General features: G+C 39.4%; 1 protein-coding gene and 2 long non-coding RNA genes across 6 annotated transcripts in view; all 3 read right to left on the bottom strand.

Annotated features, from left to right (window-relative positions):
- LOC132978848 (complement factor H-like) overlaps nucleotides 1-20,665 on the bottom strand; it is a 28,363-nt gene extending 7,698 nt beyond the window's left edge. For 2 of the 4 annotated variants that reach the window (XM_061044186.1, XM_061044184.1), the window contains exons 1-4: nucleotides 20,467-20,665; nucleotides 20,190-20,369; nucleotides 5,669-5,848; nucleotides 5,336-5,527 (exon numbers count right to left, since the gene is read on the bottom strand). In XM_061044186.1, the coding sequence (XP_060900169.1) occupies nucleotides 5,336-5,527; nucleotides 5,669-5,848; nucleotides 20,190-20,369; nucleotides 20,467-20,524 (610 nt within the window). In that variant the 5' untranslated portion in view covers nucleotides 20,525-20,665. The remainder of the gene's footprint in view (nucleotides 1-5,335; nucleotides 5,528-5,668; nucleotides 5,849-20,189; nucleotides 20,370-20,466) is intronic. The other 2 variants (XM_061044185.1, XM_061044183.1) reach the window with 2 other exon arrangements.
- LOC132978852 (uncharacterized) lies at nucleotides 1,145-2,939 on the bottom strand. The gene is made up of 3 exons (XR_009673998.1): nucleotides 2,680-2,939; nucleotides 1,603-2,577; nucleotides 1,145-1,449 (listed from the first exon to the last, which is right to left on the bottom strand). It is a non-coding gene; the product is annotated as an uncharacterized LOC132978852 (long non-coding RNA).
- Nucleotides 3,419-4,635, bottom strand: LOC132978853 (uncharacterized). The gene is made up of 3 exons (XR_009673999.1): nucleotides 4,598-4,635; nucleotides 4,299-4,376; nucleotides 3,419-3,477 (listed from the first exon to the last, which is right to left on the bottom strand). It is a non-coding gene; the product is annotated as an uncharacterized LOC132978853 (long non-coding RNA).
- Nucleotides 20,666-21,675: the final 1,010 nt, after the last annotated feature.

Below are 21,675 nucleotides of genomic sequence, written 5' to 3' on the forward strand. Positions count from 1 at the left end.
TCACTTTTCTATGTCTTGCATTGCAGTGAATACAGTTCTACTAAATTACTGCTATTGTTACTTCACGTGTTCATTTAAATTATGTTTTTGACTTCTCACAGAATTTTTTTGAACGGAAATCCATGTGACTGTATACACACCAGATATCAACCTGATAGTCCACGCTGCTGTGGTCAGAGATCGGCATTATGTAAGAACACAGTCACTTAAAGGACCTCCTTTTCTCCAACTGCTACAACTATTTAAAGCAGTCACGCACATTAGTCGAATACATTTCATCATATTTCTGCATATGATACTGCAGCATTACTGTAATTCTAAATGATCTATTGTTATGTTGTTGATGAGGGTTTTTTTGTCTTCTAATGTATGTCCTTCTGTCTCCCTGTCTGTCTCTCTCTGGATTTCCTTCTATCTTTCTCGGCCCGCCTTGTCACGCCATCTGGCTCTTCACCACTGAGTCTGTTCATACTCAACATTTTTGCTTGTTAAAAGATCAGAGGGAAATGGAGAAGTTTAATCTTCATGAAAAAAGTCACAAATGTAACTGCATATAATGTTAAGATGAAGGCTTCAAGTTGATCTGAAATATTTGAAAACAAAAATGTTAAATATTTTTCCCCTGACCATTAAATGATCAACAAATCTTCACGTGTTCATTGTATAGAAATAACCACATAAGCATCATGTGAAGTTGTGTGAGTTTCTCAGCTTTGCAGTTCTATATTATATCCTGCTCAGTCTGTCTGTCTGTTTGTCTGTGTCTATCTATCTCCCTCATTCTGCCTCCCTTTGTAACCCTCTTTCTCACCACCTAGTCCCAGCAGATTGGTGTTCATCATAAAGATGACTAGTTGATTATGAAGTTAAACCTATAATAATGTTCCATATAGGCTGTTGGTCCCTTGTGCTAATACAGTTTATTATGAGTTCCAGCTCAGACTCTGACTGCCATCTGTTGGATCATCAAGAGCTCTGCAGCATCTCAATCAGTCCTTAACCTGGGCCTTCTCTCACCAAAGACCTTTTGAGTTTCCACAGTAGAAAACAGGTTAGGTTTAAATAATTGCATAAAACATGGCTGATTGTGATGCCATCTGATGTGTATCAACACGAGAAGAAGACATAAGACAATATGTTGAGATTATAGTAGGCCATATAAACTTTATTTTGTAATGTTCATGTCAGTAGCACATTCAGAGTTACTATCATCACGAAAAAGCAGACTGTTAAAAAAATCAGCTTGACCAATGTTTGTTTGTATTTGTAATTGTTTTTTAGGGGGGGAAATAGCTGGTTTAAAACAAATAAAAAAACACAAATCTGTCAACATATTTTAGAGCTTAGTTTTTTCTGATGGAGATATTTCCGTAGCCTCCAACTTGGCTTTTGTCCACAATCCCCACAGTCCTACAGTCGCTCCTCTGTTGTTTTTTCTTAGCAGCGTCCCTGGTTAGAAAACACACAGTTGGTTATCATGTTTACACTCTATTATTGAACCTGAAACTTCTGAGGTGAATACAAAGAAATGAATTCAGATACACCAAAAACGTGTAATTATCATGTAATCTTTTGAGAAGTGAATAAAAGACTGACACTTACATAGAAATGATAATACTCCTGGCAACCTAAAAAAAACAGTGGCAAATGAAAGAATGTTTCAATACATAGTTTCATTTACAGAAATTATGTCACTGAAGTTTGGTTCTTTAAATATCTGCTTGGCATGAATAATTACCTCGCATAATAACAAATCTGAGTTTCATTTGAGTAACAGGAAAATGTGAGAATAAAAATAAATGGCTTGAGATTTCATTTTCATCCAGAATTCAAAGGGGAACAGACTTCAGCCTCTATTTAGATATCAGGGATGAAGGTGAGGGTCTGATGGGAAATGCAGGATCATTTCTGGCTTAAGTATGAAAATACAATATCTTTACTGAATGTGTTAGCATGTATTTTTATTACAAGGAAATATACAAAGTTATATGGGACTGACTCAAGATAAAGGGACCATGCTTATCCTAATTAAGAAACATGTCACGTAGTGTGGCTAATTTATGTTTCTTTAATAGTTGGACAGCAATGGAGTTCTATAACACATTCAATTTAGTGCAGTCATTATCAGTAGAGTATTTGGTTAATTTGTTTTGCTTTTCATTCAATGAAACTAAATTAAAAAATTGCAAGTTTATCCACTAAATACATCAATCATTTAATAATCAATAAATACATATTCAAATTTCATTCTCTTTTTGGAGTTTGGATTGTTTTTTTTATTTAATATTTTTGAAGCTATAACAGTTAAATGGCTCTAAATCAACTTGGATCCTTGAGACAACAGTTCGTATACAGCTGATGACAAAAAGCTGAAACTAAAACATTGGGAGAGACTGTAAAATGATGGTATGTACTTACATGGGGTGTAGGTTAGTCTTCCCTGAGTGCAAGTAAAAATTACGTATTCATAAGAGGAACAGTGCACCTTCTTCGTCTCTCCTTCCTTAATATATTCTTTTCCAGTTTGCCTAATCCGAATCCCAGAATACTGAGCAAGATCCACGACACAGAAAGCCTCTGCACAAAAAAAAAACATAAAAAAGTATCTGTTGGTTCTGTTTGATCAAAATGTCTTATAGAGCTTAAAAAAGAAATAGACTGGTATTGATTTGTGTATACCTTGGCAGAAGGGAAGTTCTGACCATCTGCCATCGTTGGTACACACCACAATCTCTGGTCCCACTCGTGTGTAATCAGAATTACATTGGTATTTCAAATAGAAACGCTCCGTTTGCACAACAACACCATTTGGAATAACTGGGGAGACTCCGCATTCGTTGACTGAAATTAAAACAGGGGTTGATTATTATGGTCAAAGTTTCATAGTAGAGTGAATATTTTTCACCACTTATTTTAACATGATGAATACTGTTCAGTTAGGCCGTGTTGCCTGTTTCTAGATTGATGGAAGGTTAGCTTGAGATAGCACTTCCAATATAGCTAATGCTATCATTGGACTTCAAGATGCCTTTTCAGAAACTAATGGGCTATGTCGGAAGGACCAGGTTTATGTTTCTACAGTCTTTGGGTTTTTGCCTGAATGATCCCAAAACCAGTCAGAAGAACTGTATTATATTGATACAGATTTATATTGAATGTCAGCTGATCATTCATACCTTCGACCCTTATTTGCAGTAGATGTCATGGAATTATTGGGGGCATGTTCTTTTTATTAATGATTTTTAGAGTACAACAAACAAGAATAAATACAAAAACAGTTACATACAAAGACCAAGTAGTTTGTATTCATGGTTTTGAATTGACTCCCAGTTAGACATACTCCCTACATCGTCAAAAGAGCACAAAATAACGTATAGGTTATATAACTACCTCTGTCCACAGGTTGTGTACCACTGCCGGTGGATGTAGTACCTGTAATTGTAGGTCCACCACGTACAACATCCCCACTTCCTCTGCCTTAGTTAAAACATTTAAAACATCAGATCAAGATAGCATCCCGATGAGATGTCTGAACCACCTCACCTCAGCTTGCGCCTTTGACACAAAAAGCAGCAGCCATAGCCCTGCCACAAGGCTGAGGACACTAAATTTGACGCTTTCATCCATGATCTTTTCATTTGGTCATTATAACAAAGAGTAAGGTCTAGACTTGCTCTATGTGAAGTGTCTGGAAAAAAACATTTGTAATAAATTGGCACTATACAAAGATTGAGACATATGAAGATTGATTGATTGATTGATTGATTGATTGATTGATTGATTGATTGATTGATTGATTGATTGATTGATTGATTGATTGATTGATTGATTGATTGATTGACTACCCCAAGCTCAAGGAGAGTGTTGGACTGTTTAGGTTCCATTTTAACCTAACTCATGAACAAGACCCAAGAAATTGGAACTACCTGCTTAAAGCAGTAACTCACTCCTGAAGCAGAGGGAGAAATCTCCCAAATTGTGGGCTCATACTTGGAGGTTCATTGTCTCATCCTAACAGCTGTACACTCATCTGCAAAACTGCATAGGGGTCTAGTGAAGTTATAATTTAGTAAAGCCAAAAGATCATACGCAAAAAAGCAGAGATGCAATTCTGAGGTCCCCAAACTGACATCCTCCTAACTAACTAGTTAGTGCATAAAATGTAAAATCACAGCATAACAAATGATATCAAACAGAGAATGGGCAGAGATGAATATGAATGAATGATGAGGCTGAATGCCATGCCATCTTGAAAGTTTACAGCCACATACAATAAATGAATGTAATATATAACCTACCACCACCCCCAGGTTGTGTCCCACTTTCTGTGGATGTAGAGTGTCCGCCAGCTGTTCCTCCAGCTGAAGATCCACTACCTTGTTAAAAAGAAAAACAGGCTTCAGATATACAGTATGTATTTGGACTGTATATCTGTTAATTTATTTGGATTCATACTCAAGATAAAGATATTACATTTTAAATCAATTTATTTTACAAACTGGGGCCAGGTGTCAGAGGCAGTATATTTAATAACTTAATACATACAGTATGTACTCTAAAGAGAGATTACATCAAAGGATATCCCAAATTAAATTACCTCCACCCACAGTTTGCGTCCCACTGCCAGCAAATATGATTGATGCCAAAATCATTTATTTATTTAAAACTCATTACTACTATAGGACTATATCGTGAGCTCAACAGTAAAACTCTGAAACAACTCGTGACTTTTTTTTTGCGTCATTTTTTACGTCATTGTGGGGTTTGTTTTTTAATACATCGCGATGCATGATGGTATACGGTATACTGCTGAGCTTGGTATCATCAGCTGTACCCTTTTATTTGTGATGCATTATGGGTACGGAGCCCACTTTATGGGTTGCCATATTTCTCACTACACATTTGCAAAGCACCCAAACACTGGCACTACATTGGACTACACAGTGATACTGAGTACTAAGTGAAATCCATCACAGCCATTGTCATTTAAGAATATGTCTGAAGATCACCTTGGACCAAAGGAGTCTATTAAAAGGTCTCGAACCTCTAATTAATGGCTTAAAACAAATCCTCATTTTAAAAGACTGGCGCTATAATTCAGTGTCCCAGGTTCCTAGTCCTAACACTAAAAAATGCATTGATGCTATTTGGTTGACTGACTGTTTCAGTATGCGAAGAAAGCCAAAGCTTGACAGTTCTGTCATGCCTGGATATGGTTGCTAAGATTTGGTTTGACAGTTGCTGCTCTGGATCATTTGCAATAGTTCAATTGTTTATTTTTTAAGCAATAATTATCATTATTATTTCTGCAAATTCTAGCACATAGACCACTTACTGCACTTTGGACCTTCACTCCAGCTTCCGGATATGCAGAAGATGGATTTTTTGCTTTCTGCTCCCTCCACAGAGTATCCATCTTCACATTCATATCTAACTTTGGAATCTGCAGCAAAAATCTCCTGATATTTCTGACCAATGATGACTGCATGGGGGATTTGAGGGGGTTCACCACATGTATTGTTACTTACTGTAAAAAACAAAAAACAAACAAAAAGCACATTACAGAAGGTGGTAGCTCAAACAAATGGTTAGATAACTTAAACCTAAGATGATATTCATTTAGACTGTAATGTTAATATGGACAGTATTATACATCTGACAGACTTACTCTCACAGACAGGAACAGAGGTCCAGGTTCCATTTAAACAAACGGCTGTGGCATCCCTGTTCTTCAGCTCATATTCGTTGTCACATGTTACCCTTATTGTGTTTCCTGGGTTATACCAACCACTTTGTTTCTTATTGAATTTTGCGTTGGGTATCTCAGGTGGAAGGCAGTCCTCTTCGTCTGAGAGCAAAAGAAAGACATGATAACACAATTTGAACATGGTTGCAGTGATTTTTACACTGTTTATTTTTTAAATATTCTCTGCATGTGTATTATTTCAATGAATTCATGACAGTAAAAAATGTATTTGCATAACCTGTTGCTTCACTTGAATGTATGCTCCATTGCTTTTACTGTGGATTTATTATTCAATATTTTCAAGAATACCAGAAATTCAACAAGAATTGAATTCTTATTGTCCAATTGTAGGCTATTTCTTATATACAAGTGAATAAACGTGAGATTTGAAAATGACTAATGTATTTCTACTTTAGCTCTGTACTCGGTCTCTGCAAACTGCTGATTATATAGCTACTAAATCATCCACTATGTTCCCCTGCAGTGAGCCGAGCTAGTCTCCTTTTTGAATGAATATGAGGTAGTGTTCAGTGTGCTTTTTAGCACGACAACGTGAGAGGGAAAACATATCCAATCAAAACAGTAAAACTGCAGTGGGCGGCCAAACATTAAGTCAAATGTACTATAAAGCTTTGCAAGGAGAGGTGCTGCATATATATAAATATATATCTATATAGTTTCATTAATGTGTAGAAGCTAGCTCTGAGCACCTCCCCACCACAAAACATCCCTTTAATAAGCTAACACTTCTAGCAGCAGGTCCTCTTATCACTCAGAGAAAATATAGACATCTATAATCTAACTACTAGTTAATTACCTCATCTCAAGATACACATGTTCCTGGGATTCAAACTGTGTTGTGTATTTACTGAAATGTAATCAATTGTCCTGCTTGGCAGAATTAAAAAAATGTTTTTTTTAATTTGTTAACAAGCAAACGTTGCAATTCAATACTGAATGTTAATGTCACATCTCCATTAGGTTTGAAGTGTCTTAAGTGTCTGAAATTCCTGGGACATAGGTTAACTCTTTAAGGATGTGGGGACCACATCTGGTTAAGAGATTGGATCTGTGACCTGTGTTGTCTTTTAAGTTTATGACATGCATATATCTAAGCTATCTAAACCCCCACAGTTGTATAGAGAGGGGTGGTCCTGAAAAGCAGATGTCCATATGTTGTTCTCCTGTGAGGTGTGTCCATAAGTACCAGAGTTTCTGTATGTTCGCGAGAGATCATTATTTGGCTTCATGACTCTCCTGGGCAGACGTGTTCAGTGATCCTGCAACTTGTTAATAAATAATTTTGTTTAAAAGCAAGTCAGGTTTCAACGGCAAATTTCTTCATCATCAAACATATCAACAACTGAGGAAACCACATCAATTTTGGTGTCATGAACAGGATCAATTGGGGCCTTCTGGAGTGGACAACAGTTCCAGTGGGAGCATTCCTCCATCACCTCAGAGCGTGAGTGTTGTTTTTTTACACATTGGGGAGCTGATTCTGTCTGCAATTCTGTCTGCACTGTCAAAGAACTGAAGTGCAATGATGTGTTGATGTTTGGAGTGATTCTCCGTCTAAATTGGGGTATACTGAGTTAAAAAGTACATAAATAAAGGGGAATAAAATAAAATAAAGAAAAGAGAATAAGGGATAAATAAGAGAAAAGAGAAAAAGTAAAGTTAATGTTAAAAAGCACAACGAGTAACGAGACCAGTTAACTAAAAAACTAGGCTTTAAGTAGTAGTCAAATTGAGTAAAATAAAAATAAAACAAAGAGGATCCCTGGCCAGGGAAATTGGAAAATTTTAAACAATAAAATAAGTAAAAAGGATGAAAAATAGAGATGAAATAAAGATTAAAGAGTTTTGAGAAAAGTGGAAAAATAAGTGCTGAATAAAGGAAAAAGTGTGCATTGAAGCATGCATTTGTTAAAAGACAATTTGTTAAAAGTTTGGCCAAAGTAAAACATTTTTGATAGAGGGAAAAATTAGTCAACTTTAAAATTTGAACTGAGGCGCGGTGGTTTTTGAGGTGTGTGTGTGTGAAGGCTGCTGGACAATCTTTGTGCGCTGGAATGTGGATGTGTGTAAAAGGCTTGAGTAGTGTTTTTGTTGCTGTTTAAATGATCAGGAAATGCTCTTGTTTGTGTGTGATTGATAAATAGAATAGATGAATTATTAAATAGGCATATATAGCAGGTGATTGGTTAAAGGCGATTTAGTAACTCATAAGGGGACATTTTTGCTTCATCAGTGTTAAAATACCTATGAGCCCTTTGTTTCAGGGGACGTTTATATATTCGATTTGATAAAATATGAGCCCCTCAGAGGACGTTTATTTAATCTGATAAATACATATGAGCCTAATAAAGGACGTTTATAGATAAATATATATAGTATCTGTTTTATAACAGAAGTGGAGAGACCAGCGAGGATAGTCTGTACATATTCAGGGAATAGGAATAGAGAAAAGAAACTCGTCTGATAAAGTTAAAACTGCCGGCTGATTGGAGTGTGAATTTTTCTTCTCTTTCTGTCTGTTTGTGTGTATGTGTGTGACCACATTATGCTGCGGATTTTGTCTGTTCAAAATAACGTATAGTCTTGTTTAAAATAGGTGGAGAAGTTTTGACTATCAGAGGTTACATTTTGTGTTTGGCTGTTGATTGGGAGAATATTGTGCTGGTTTCTGTGTGTCTGTGGACTCTGTGCATTAACTGCACTGGGTTTGGACACAATGTTAACCCTTTGACAGCCAGTTCATACTGGACGGCCTTGCTAAATTTAGGAGGCGGGTCCAAGAGGCGTTGCCTCAAATAGAGAGCCAATTAGCTTACTCCTCCTGATAAGGGGAGTGGAGAGGTAGCCCCCCTCCTCCTTCTTCTCTCTGTGGGACACAGAGGGAAGGAAAAAACACACCCCCGGCAGGGAGATAGCTTTTGCAACAGATAAAAATGACAGTTATGTGTGCATATTTTACTGAATTGTTATTGCAGTGTGTATACGAATTCAGAGTGATTAAACTTTTGTTTTCTTTCTGTTTTCTCTGTTTCTCTTTACTATGGTGAGAGCTGAAGGGAAGACAGGCAGATGAATTGTGTCTGAATTGGATCAGTCCAAAGGGCAGATGAGGAGAGACCTGGCGGGTACTTCACAAACACTGAAGCGAGCGGATGACAGCACGTAGGGATCCTGAATCCAGCTTGATCAAGGCCAGTGCGGTTTTATCCACAAACTCTTTCAACAAACACCTGCATTTCTCTATATGTGTATACATTTATTTGTAGTCAACATTTTTGACACATGCTTAGTTTGTTTTCACATATAGGCTTACAGTATTTCTTCTTATATATCACATTGCAATTATTTAGGAGGAAATCTTGGCAACAGACTGACTAATTGAAGCATTTGGTTAATTAATGGAGTATTGTTGAGTTGATTGATCATTTGTGGAGAAGTTGATTTGATTCAAATGTGGTTGAGTGATGTGAATGCTGGTTTCATTATCTGAGTATGATCTAGCTTGATTTGAGCTATTTTGAGATGGAACATTGACATTATTTCCATAATTTAAGATAAATAGGTGTGATTAGATGCATTAGGTGATAAACAAGTGCTTTTGCTTTCATAGTAAGAAGCCTTTGGTCTCCTTTGGGGTTGGCAAATTCATTCACTTTCAAGTGTGGTAACACGGTACTTTCTAAATAGTTTTTAACTATTTCAGTTTGACTTACAATACGAGGAACTAAGAGGGTCATTGTAATGTCAAAGATGGACACCAAAATTACAAAAGCAATCACTCCTGTTGATGTAGTACAGAAGACTAATCCTCTCGTTAAAAATATTCCAAAAATATCGGAAAAATGGAGCAAGCGTTGGCCTGACATTGACCAGCCTTGGCCAGTGGAAGGGACTTTGAACCCGGATGTGATCAAAACAATACAGGTGCTTGTGTCTACATATAAGGTAAAGCAGAAGACGGGTCAAATGGGAAAGAGACGTAAGGAGAAAAGACAACCCGAACTTGGCATTCTGCAGTTGTTTGAAAATGAGGGACAGAAATTGTTAGAAGCTGCAAGAGAAAAAAGAGATTGCAGTATGCAAGAAATACAGAAAAATGATAAGGCAGCAAGAAAGTTAATGGAAAAGGTTAACACACCCTTCTCACATACTGCATTAGCAAAGAAGCCCCCACCTTATGAGAAGGAGGTGAAGTTTACTGATGTTTATCCTCAGCTCCCAGTGATTAGACAGAAGGGCAACTATCACATCACAGATGAGGATGAGCAAATAATAGAGAAGGGAAAGGCTACAACGACCACAAAAATGTACCCAAGCTCTGACAGTAAACACAAAAAGACCCATTTGAGAAGTTGGAGCGGACAGTGGTTTAGACCAGTGGTTCCCAAAGTGGGGGTCGGGACCCCAAGGTGGGTCGCCAGCCACCAAGAGGGGGGTCGCGAGATGCCTTCCATAAAAAATTTAAAATCATTTAAAAGTGCATAAGTATATCTTTTTACCATTTTTGTAAACATACAAAAAGTAGTCCAATGTCATATAAGACAGTATCATTAAGTGAAATGGAAATGAAATTTTAAATTTTTATAGGCTGTTGTATTATTTTGTGTTATATAGTTTTTGGATAGGTTTATTAGTGTGTGCGTGGCTGTCGCTACGTTATATACCTAACTAACTACCTTAAAAAACAGTGGGGGGTCCCCAGTTTCTGTCACCCTTATTTTGGGGGTCACGACCTGAAAAGTTTGGGAACCTCTGGTTTAGACGACTGGACATGGAGGATGACAGTGAGAGTGATTCGGACGAAGCTGTTGGTGGATATGACCCGGCAGTTAGACGGATGTTGGCTAAAGCGGAGAAAAAAGGAGACAAGCCAGTAAGAAGAGTGGATCCAGGAAAGGACGTCACAGATGTGAGCGATGGTGATGAAGACTCAGAGAGAGAGGGTCCTTCATATCTTTACCCGCTAGCAGCCGGTTCAGGGGTGGAAGATGATGGATGCAGTGCTTTAAGAGAGGTTGAGAGGACTATAGATAGATGCCTTGTGAACATAAGTGAATCTACCAGTCCAGAAACCCAGTGAGTATTGGAAAAGCAATTACAGGAACTGCAAATGACACAGAAGAAAATACAGAAGAAGTCTCAAAAGTCTGACACTTCGGGGTATGTATTACATCCAAGAAAAGAAAAGAGACTCGATAAAATGTGTCCAGTAATTGTGCGAGGTCAAAATTTAGAGTATAAACCTTGGCAAAGTACAGACATGTCAAACACACTTGAAAAGTTACCCACTCTTCAGGATGGAGCACATCCTTGGATTTCAAAGTTGGAAGAGGTTTTGGTGGGAACACAGCCTGCCATGGGAGACATTAAGAGACTTTTGGCTAGCCTCATTGGGGTCCCAGCAATGGAGGAAATCCTGCAGGCGGCAGGCCTTAATAGATATGTGGCGACTGTAGTATATGATCCGGAATTGTTGGCTGCAAGTAGAGGTCGGATGTGGAGAGCATTGAGAGATGCATTTCCAACAAACGTACACCCTGATAATATTCTCATTGAATCATTGGGCCCACAGGAAAACCCAAGAGCTTATGTGTCAAGGGCTCATCAAGTGTGGAGAAATGTCACAGGAAATGACCCGGATTTTAATCGAATGGAGCAATCAATTTTGCGAGCTAAGATACAGAAGGGACTGCCCCTACCAGTGCGGAGCAAACTGGCAGAGGTGGTTGGTCTTGGAAGCATGGCAAAAGGTGTGTATCCGGAAAAAGGAGCATGACCAGAAGGAACAGGACCAGGAGACTCTTAGAAAACTTAACCAACTACAGCTGGTGGATAATAATAAGAAGGAGAAGAAACAAGCTGTGGTTATCCAAAGTCAGCCTCTACCAACTCAATTACCACCACAACCACAGCATGACCAGATCCAGTTTCAGCCACCCCAGCCATTATCCATGATCCCCAATGCCCCTTTTTCGCAGCCAGGTTTTGGCCAACCACAGGTATGGAGAGGAAGAGGTCAAGGAAATTTCGGAAGAGGTAGAGGAGGAAATTTCCAACAGTCTTCGGGAGCATGTCATAATTGTGGTCAGATAGGCCACTTTGCTCGCAACTGTGATAGAACAGGAGGAGGTTTCAGAGGAGGTTTCAGAGGAGGCTTCAGAGGAGGTTTCAGAGGACAACCAAGGGAACTCATGGGACCAGTGAACCCTTACAGGGGCCCGGAGCCAGGGTTCTAGGGGTGCCCAGAAGACTCGAAAGGGGGGTGTCAGCTGGTAGTGTCAGGGCCGGAGAAAGACCCAAAAATAGTGGTGAAAGTCAATGATCGACCATTAGAAGTAATGGCGGAATGCGGAGCGGCTTTCACCTGTGTTCGGCCTGAAGATGCTATACATCTCCCCATGTCTGACCAATTGGTACGGACGATCGGGTTTGAGGGAGTGAAACAGATTCCTCTCACAAAACCAATTGAGCTCTGCTATAAACATCGGAAAATCACAATACCTATATTGGTGTCAGAACATACGCCCATTGCACTCTTGGGAAGAGATGCTTTATGCAAACTGAATTGTACAATACGGTGTACACCGGACGGCTGTCTGGTGGATGTGCCGAGTGATGTTTATCAACAACTATTTATGACACCAGAGACTGACACTTCTTCAGTGTACTGGATTGGAAATCTTAGTCCAGAGCTATTGGAGCCGGCCAAGCTGTGGGAAAAGTTCATTGTGGCAAATATGCCGAATGCTAAGCTCCCTGAGTATCCACACCACTGCACGCTTAAATATTTTAAGAAAGCTGGTCAAATAAATCCGGAAGAATGGTTGAACAGTCAACCTAAACAGGTTCAGCTTAACTCATGTTGTATAATTTTGGGGCCACAAGGAGCAGCAATGAAGATAAACAGTGATGGTTATCTTAATAAGGAGCATGACATTAAGGAAAGTGTTCCACATGTGACTTTGCTGGTTGCTGAAGGATTTGAACAGAAGCATATAGGGGCAATGATGGCAGAAGCTGAGAAGATACATTTTGCACCAATAAAGGAGAATCCTGCTATCTGGATGAGTGAAGATCAGCAGTTCATGAAAATCATGATCTCAGCTCAAGGACAGGGTCAACCACAAGTGGTGCTAATGACTCATGAGTCAAGTTTAAGTGCTAAATTAGACTCAGATAGCATGACAGAGGAGATGCTGCAACAAGTCTCAGAATGTTTGTGGTCACGGCATAGTACTGATATTGGCCTTGTGAAGTCAGCCCAGCCGGTGAAAGTTGAACTTTGACCAGGAAGCAAACCTCCTTGGAGGAGCCAATACCCACTAAAAGAGGAGGCAATCACAAATTGAAGGTCTGTTGCAAGCAGGTGTGTTGGAGAAATGTTCAGATCCACAGAGTAACACACCTATATTGCCTTTAAAGAAGCCAGATGAGTCGTATCGCTTGGCACATGATTTAAGAGCAGTAAATGAAGTGGTGGCTGACTTCTCAGCTGATGTGCCCGATACTCATACTATGTTGGCCCAAATTCCCCCAGACGCTATACATTTCATAGTGTTAGATTTGTGTGGAGGATTTTTTAGTGTTCCACTTAGTGAGGAAAGTCAAGGGTTATTTGGATTTACATATAAAGGACAGGCTTTCAAATACAAGAGGCTCCCTCAAGGATTCAAACATAGCCCTCATATTTTCAATAAAGTGTTGAAAGATGATTTGGCAGGGTTAGATCAGATTTTGAAAAGTACTGTTATTCAGTATGTAGATGACATTGTCATCTGTTCACCAGATAAGGAAACATGCCACAAGGACTCAATTAAATTGTTGCAGTTATTGGCAGAAAAAGGACACAAGGCTTCTCAGAAGAAGTTGCAATACTGTCAGGAGAAGGTGGTGTATCTGGGTCAAACAATAACTCAGGGACAAAGAGGCATTTCTGACAGCCATTTGGAAGCCATTCGAAAGGCACCGAAGCCCAGAACAGTCAGAGAGATGATGACATTTCTTGGTATTGCGGGATATTCTTCAGCATGGGTGGAGGACTATGCGACTCTAACAGGGCCTTTGAGGGCTATGATTAAAGAAACTGGGAATGCTCAACTCCATTGTAATCTCACCTGGACGCAGGAAAGTCTTGTGGCATTTGAGACGATTAAACAGAGGTTACAGGAAGCTCCAGCGCTAGCGCTGCCAGATTATTCTAAGAAGTTTTTGCTATATGTGTCTACGTCCACTGGGGGTAAATATGCATGTGCAGTTCTTTGTCAGCCCACAGGTACGGGGACAAGTCCTCAACCTGTTTCTTATTATTCTACTGGCTATTCTGAAGTAGAGTTGGGGTTACCACTGTGCTACAGAGCAATGGCGGGAGTTTATTTAATGTATGATAAAGCATCATCAGTAACTATGGGTTACCCTGTGACAATTCTTACCCACCATAGTCTCAGAAATCTTCTGAATTTTGGTAAATATACACTGACTATGCCTAGGCTTAGAGACTATCATAGGCTCTTAGAACAGGAAGATGTCACCTTGGTAAGGTGTGTCACAGTAAATCCAGCTGAGAATTTGCAGACTCCAGAGGATGGGGAGCCACATGATTGTGCTCAGGAAGTAGAGAGATATTCGAAGCTCAGGTCGGATTTGCAAGCTCTTCCATTGCATGAGTCAGATGTGGAGTATTGGACTGATGGGTCCTGCTATCGTGTAGGTGATGCATTGAGTGCTGGTTATGCGGTAGTCAAAGCCCAGGGGACTGAGTTTGTTGTTGAAAAAGCAGAAGAAATACCACAACCTGCATCTGCACAGCTTGCTGAGCTTGTGGGGCTGACTGAAGCATGTCTGTTGGCCGAAGGCAAGCGGGTGACAATATATACAGATTCTGCGTATGCACATAATGTGTGTCACCTATTTGGATCAGTGTGGAAGAATCGGGGTTTTAAGAAAACAGATGGTTCTCCGATACAGCATCATGCTCAGATAATGAAATTGTTGCATGCGATGATGAAGCCGAAAGAAATCTCGGTGGCTAAGTGTGCGGCACACAAAAAGGACATGTCAAGGGTCACACAAGGTAACAAAGCAGCTGATGAGGCTGCAAAGGCGGTTACAGGAGCAAACAAATTGGGCAAAGTTTTTCTGGTCACCCATGAAGTGGACTTGGAGGATAACATTACACTCAGGGATGTTGTCTCAATGCAAGAAGCTGCTTCTGTGATGGATAAACAATTATGGAGAGACCGAGGAGCCACTCAAGATTCCATTGGCCTGTGGAGAAATCATGAAGGACTGATGGTAGCGCCCCCAGACCTGCTAGGCCTGATGATTCAGGAAGCACATGGTTTAGCCCATGTTGCAAGGGGGGAGGTTAGGAGAAAGATCACGAAAGAATGTGGTTTTTGGGCACCGTACTTGCTTGAGCAGATTGATTATGTCATAGGCAGGTGTACTATCTGTCTAAAAAACAATGTTCGGAGGGGTGTGCTGGTTCCTCCCTGTTACATTCCAACGCCAACAGGTCCTATACGTGAGTTAGCTGTGGATTTTGTTGACATGATAAGTCATACCTGATAAGACCGGTAGGAGGTAAACGATACATGCTAGTTGTTGTGGACAGATTTTCAAGGTGGCCTGAGGCCTGTCCAACCAAGCGGAAAGATGCTCAGTCTGTTGCCAAGTTTTTGTGTCGTGATGTCATAAGCAGTTGGGGACTCCCAGACCGTATATCCTCAGATAATGGGAAAGAGTTCGTGGATAAAACAGTAAGTCTGATTCTGCTAAAATTGGGAATTAAACAACGTCTAGGAGCTGTTTATCATCCGCAAAGCCATGGTGTTTGTGAAAAAATGAATTAAAAAAACGCATTGTTAATATCTGCCAACATACAGGTCTGAATTGGGTAGAGGCGCTTCTGTTAGCGTTAATGGTGTGTCGTTCAAGTGGGCTCCGTGATTTACGCATGACACCCCATGAGTTGGCAATGGGTAGACGGATGCTGACACCTTGTTTGCGCACAAGTGGAAAGGGTCCAAGTTTAGCCCTGTTAGAAGATGAAATGCAAGTGTATGTTGATTACATGGCTGCTTTGCATAAGAGAATACACACATATGTCTCTGACAGGCAAAAACGAGAGGAGGTGCAAGAGAGATTTGATGAGCAAAAGAGGAACGCAGTGCAACCTGGAGACAAGGTGTTCGTGAAGGTGTTTAGGAGGAAGTGGTTTAACGAACGCCGCGAAGGACCATTTGAAGTTGTTCGCAGTACAGGAACTGCAGTCCAGGTTAAAGGGTCTCCTACCTGGTATCATTTATCACATTGTATTAAAGCGCCAACAGAAGAGGTGCCACGATCACAGAACCGAGATGTTGAAAGCTCAAGAGAGCCAACAGAAACTGCAGAAACAGCAGAGGTTCATGGGGACCTCCAAGGTCAAGATCCAGAAGAAGGGATTGACTATGCTGTGGGTATGCATGATGATTTTGATCACACTTTTGATGATGCCAGGGATGACTTGTCAGTCCATGAGCAAGAAAGATGATTTGGTGACATTGATTTACAACATGTCCCAGAAACAACAGAGGGCTGTGATGCCTCTTCAGGAAAATCCACAGACCCAGTTGGACCAAGGAGTCCAAGGCCAACCCGAAGAAAGGTTAGACCAAAACGTTACGAGGACTAGAGTAGAAACTACACTAGGGAATTCAGCTCAACTTCCATGTAAATGTGGAAAATGGAATAATGATGGTAAAAATCCCCCTAATTGGAAAAATACTCGTGGTGAAGACATAGTGCTAACAGAACCTGACGTTAATAGTGTGCCTCATGATCAAAGAAAGTATATTTTGTATAATCACATAAAGATGTTTAGGGTTGTAGATGACTGTACACTTATCTTAATCAATGTTACATGGGAAGATCAGGGAGAATATACATGCACTTATTTGGATCCAGAGTTTAAATTTGTACCATATCACAATTATTGGGTAGAAGGGTATAGAACTCGTAAGATAATGCTTGTGGTAGAAGGCCTAGTTCCTACAAAGTCTGTAGGTATGATGTTGAAATCTATCACAACATCTCCATTATTTAAGGATTTGGTAAACATAACTCAGGAGTGTGTGCTAGAGTTGGAAGGTAGTTTGAATAATAGCAGGGAGAGATCTGAAATTAGTGGACCAATTGCTGAGAAGACTGATGTGGATTCAGCTGAACTTGTTCAGATGACTATGTCAGATGAGATTGATGGTTTTATAGATGCTGATGGGACATCAGAAGGCATGACTAAACATCGTCATGCATTAGAGAAGCGAGAAACCCAGTGGAAAGCTTATGGGTTTGATTCCTCTGTGTTGCAAATTGCAGACCTGTGGGCAAGAGACGGTACCGGAACCTTTGACTTCTGAATGTCAAAATTATGCGTTATCATGGCTGGTATTTAAGCAACGAGCGCAAAGGGATCCTTGGATGGCTGTATCGGTGCATCTATATACACCTCGAGGTATTTGTGCTTGGTTGAAGGACTTATCATATATAAATCTTCTTTATCAGTATGAAGATATTACGACAGCAGTCCCTGATCCTATGGAAGTGACACCTGCGAAGGTTAGATCTTGTTTTTGTTCAAATGATACTCATGGTGGAGATGGTATGTTTATGGGAATATCAGAATGTAATAACTATATGATGCAATTTGGACGACGTGATCAGAGGGCTGTTGATGACCCGTATACAGTGACCTTTCATGCACCACATCGCCGGCTGAGTAGAACTCTAAGTGTAAAGAATCAAACTTTACCGGGTAATTTTACCATAGGAACATTTAAAGATATTTGGTGGATTTGTGGTGATAAGGCATACTTATTTTTACCTTATGGTTGGGTTGGATGTTGTTATATGGCACAGTTGAAACTTCCGTATGATGTTTTTGTTATTCAGAAGGGACAAGGGTCTGATGAGGATAACTCTACGACAATCTCTGGCAGTAGAAAGAAAAGAGATTTGGCACAATTTCACAATTTGGAGTCTTATCATTGGAGGATAAGTTTGGGAGAGAAATGGGGTATAGGATTGTTTCCATGGTATGGTGTTACATTCTTAGCTGATCATATTGATACATATACCCTGCAAGGTTTTGCAAATGAGACCACAAGAGGTTTTGAATATTTGTCAAATACTCAGAGGAGTCATCGATTAACGTTGCTGAAACATGACATGGCTCTTGATTATATTTTGGCCAAACAAGGTGGCCTCTGCGTGGCTTTAAATTTAACTGGAGACGCCTGTTATACTTTGATCCCTGATGCTGCTGACAATATGACTAGTGTCATAGATGCATTGAAACTTATAAGGGATTCATTTGGTCCATCAGAAGGAGCAGGATGGTCTGCTAATGCTTGGTTACAAGACCAATTAGGACCAGTAGGAGCTATAGTGGTTCAGATTCTGGTGGCTGCTCTTCTATCACTGTGTGTGATGTTTTGTTTTTGTACGCTGTTGTTGACCTTTGCTAAGGCTATGATATTGAGATGGGTAGGAGTTGTGATGCCGGGAGAAAACATTCAGATGCCGCTACTGAGTAGTAATGGTCTAAGCGAAGATGAGGAGGTCATAAAGATTGGACAAGAGCTGGTAGAGAAATATTCATTTTGAATATCTGAATTCATCATTGACTCACTATTATTTTGAATAAGGAGTGAATGGATAAAAGGGGGGAAAATTGAATATGTTAATCATATATATGTTAATCATGTAGTGGGATAATGTGAAAGTATGATACATAAATGAATATATTTTTGATGTTTTTGTATGTGCAAAGATACTGGTTGTTGATTTTTCTTCCCAGGAGAATATTTGGGAGACCAATGTAAGGGTGGCTGATTGTCCAGAGATCCTTCCAGCCTAATGGACTTGAACAACCAAACTTAGGAAAATGGAGGATGGAAATGGACAGCGGACCCTGAATGAGGACATCATGATGAGGGGTTTCGATTGAAAAATCATTGAAGGTTTATTATGGTAGAAGCTGATGCTGCTAAAAGGCAACAGTTTGATATATATACGTATGTTTTATGTATGTTTTTATAGTATTGGATTTCTTTATTACAATGTAACTTGTATTATTGATAAATATTCTGTACTTTTTACTATATAGTAGATATTTTTAGTAAAACATATTATTTGGATTAGTATTGGAGTTTTCTGGAACCGTATAAGATGCATATATTGGGACCTCAGTTGTTCTCTTTCTTTATTGATCCTTAGGGAAAGTGGTATTAGGTAGGGAAAGGTCCATTGCGATGGGTCGACCAGCCTGACTTTGGACAAATTTTTAGATTTTATTTCTGAGGGTTTAAATGTATGCATTTATATATCATCCTATAAAGTTTTCAGAACCCTTTTATTTTTAATTGGTTTGGAGTACTATATGTGGTTGCCTGGGGCAGAGGGTTTTCCTGTCTAGATTGTTTGATGGATAATAAAGAAAGTTAGCTGCCTGATGGGTTTTTCGCTCTCACACTCCACAAATAAATATTTTACTATATTGCTAAGGTTAAGCATGGACAGAAGGGTATAACATAAGCATTCTGTGTGTGTTATTATGTGATTCTTATGGGGCCAATTAACATCATGATTGTATCTTTTTCTTGTTTTTGAGACTAGTCTCGCAGGGAATATGAAGTGTCTGAAGTGTCTGAAATTCCTGGGACATAGGTTAACTCCTTAAGGATGTGGGGACCACATCTGGTCAAGAGATTGGATCTGTGACCTGTGTTGTCCTTTAAGTTTATGACATGCATATATCTAAGCTATCTAAACCCCCACAGTTGTATGGAGAGGGGTGGTCCTGAAAAGCAGATGTCCATATGTTGTTCTCCTGTGAGGTGTGTCCATAAGTACCAGAGTTTCTGTATGTTCGCGAGAGATCATTATTTGGCTTCATGACTCTCCTGGGCAGACGTGTTCAGTGATCCTGCAACTTGTTAATAAATAATTTTGTTTAAAAGCAAGTCAGGTTTCAACGGCGAATTTCTTCATCATCAAACATATCAACAACTGAGGACACCACATCAGGTTGAAGAAAAGTTAAAGACATATGTTAATATGTGACATTTACTTTTGGGTTTATTTCTGTTAGACGCTGCTTTCGACCAAAAACTCAATGATTATTTGGTTGCATATAACAGACAGAGGATGAAAATGTTGCTTCTTCATGCACATAGTATAAAGCTCACCACAGAAGAGTTGCATTAAGAAATGTAATAACATTTGCTAAAGGAAGCCGTTTCAGACTAAAGTTTCATAAATTGACAGATTGATGACTTTGTGAGGTAAAAAACAAACAAACATAAAACATGAACATTACATACAGTTTAGCATGCCAAGCGCTATTACAGGCTCTCAATGTCTCATTCAAACAAACACTTACCTATACATTGCGGTTCAGGAGACCAGACCCCGTTTTGACATGTGCTTGTTGCCCACCATCCCTTCACTGCAGGTTTACGTCCACTATCACAGGCGTAAGTTATCTCAATTTCATGAGAATACGTTTCTTGTTTCGGGACAAAATAACCACCATCAAGGCCTGGAGCGCCACAAGGCTGAGCTGCACAAAAAGATGAGTAAAAATAAGAGCACAACACTATCATAAAAAACAAAAAAAACCAATGTAAATGTTAGGTGATAGAGTCTAATGTTCTTACCATGCAGTGCTCCTGGAAGGCCGAAAAGAATAACAAACCCGAGATATCTCACCCACATTTTGTCAGGAATAAAAATGTTAGAGTGAAGAGCCCATTTCAAATCAGAACAGGTTAATGATTGTTGAGGGCACTTCCCCAAAAAGTGAAGAAATGTGGAGTAAACAGTCAGTATCTGTGACTCTGACACCCCTCGTTTCTCCAAGCACACACACTGATCCAATGAAACAAACAACATTGCAGACACACTCGGGGGTAAAAACAGTTCAACACACCGGTCTCTCATCATAATGTTAACATAAGTCAGAGTTATGACATATAAAGATCATTACAAGACAGTAATGAACATTTATAGAATACTTAATCAATGTAGTCATAATGATTGAGTATTTTACAACCATTACATCATATTCATATTGTGCTATGTGCATACAGACAATGGGAACTTAGAGAGATCGCAAATACATTTAAAGGTCATAATCTGAAAGCTGATTCAATCATGATAAAGATGTTGATTAATAAACTAAATGTGGTTAAAGTCTTTAGTTTCAACTTAAATTGAGTACATTTGACAGTTGAAACATTCAGCAAACATTGCAGCATTTTTGAGTTTCTCCCATGTTTGTCAAACCACAACAGAGATTCATTTGTTTAGAGTCCAGATTTCCAAATGATTTCCCGGACTGCTGTGATCAGAGGTCAGCATAATGAAATACCAAACACATTCAGGGCAAAGGTTAGCCTGCAGTAACACAGAGGAAACTTGTGACAGAAAGTTGTAGGCGATTTGATTGGCACAGCACAGGGACCATACTTTAGATTTAAATACAAGAATTGTTATGGATTGTTATGGATGATTATGATGTTATGAAAAAGATTGCCTTTGAGTCTCCTTGTCGGTCTATGAGCCAACTTGCTGGATCTCCCTGTGCTCTGCACCTCTTTCATCCACTTTAAAACATGTGACTGAACAGTAGAAATACAGTGTATGGTGTTAGGTATTGGAGGGCAGACTTGGTCATGTAGTGAATGATTATCCAGATGAGAACAGTCTCACAAATGTCTTTGTTTTTTTCTCTTGACATCAAATATGTTTGATTACAATGTCATAAAAGTAAGGTCAGGTACAGCTAGGTGGCATACTTCATCTGCCAGGACAAAAGTATTAAGGAGAGATGGCAAGACAGGAGCTTGAGCCCCTTTTCTTTTGGC

Source organism: Labrus mixtus, chromosome 8 (assembly GCF_963584025.1).
Source record: "Labrus mixtus chromosome 8, fLabMix1.1, whole genome shotgun sequence".
NCBI classification, from domain to species: Eukaryota; Metazoa; Chordata; class Actinopteri; order Labriformes; family Labridae; genus Labrus; species Labrus mixtus.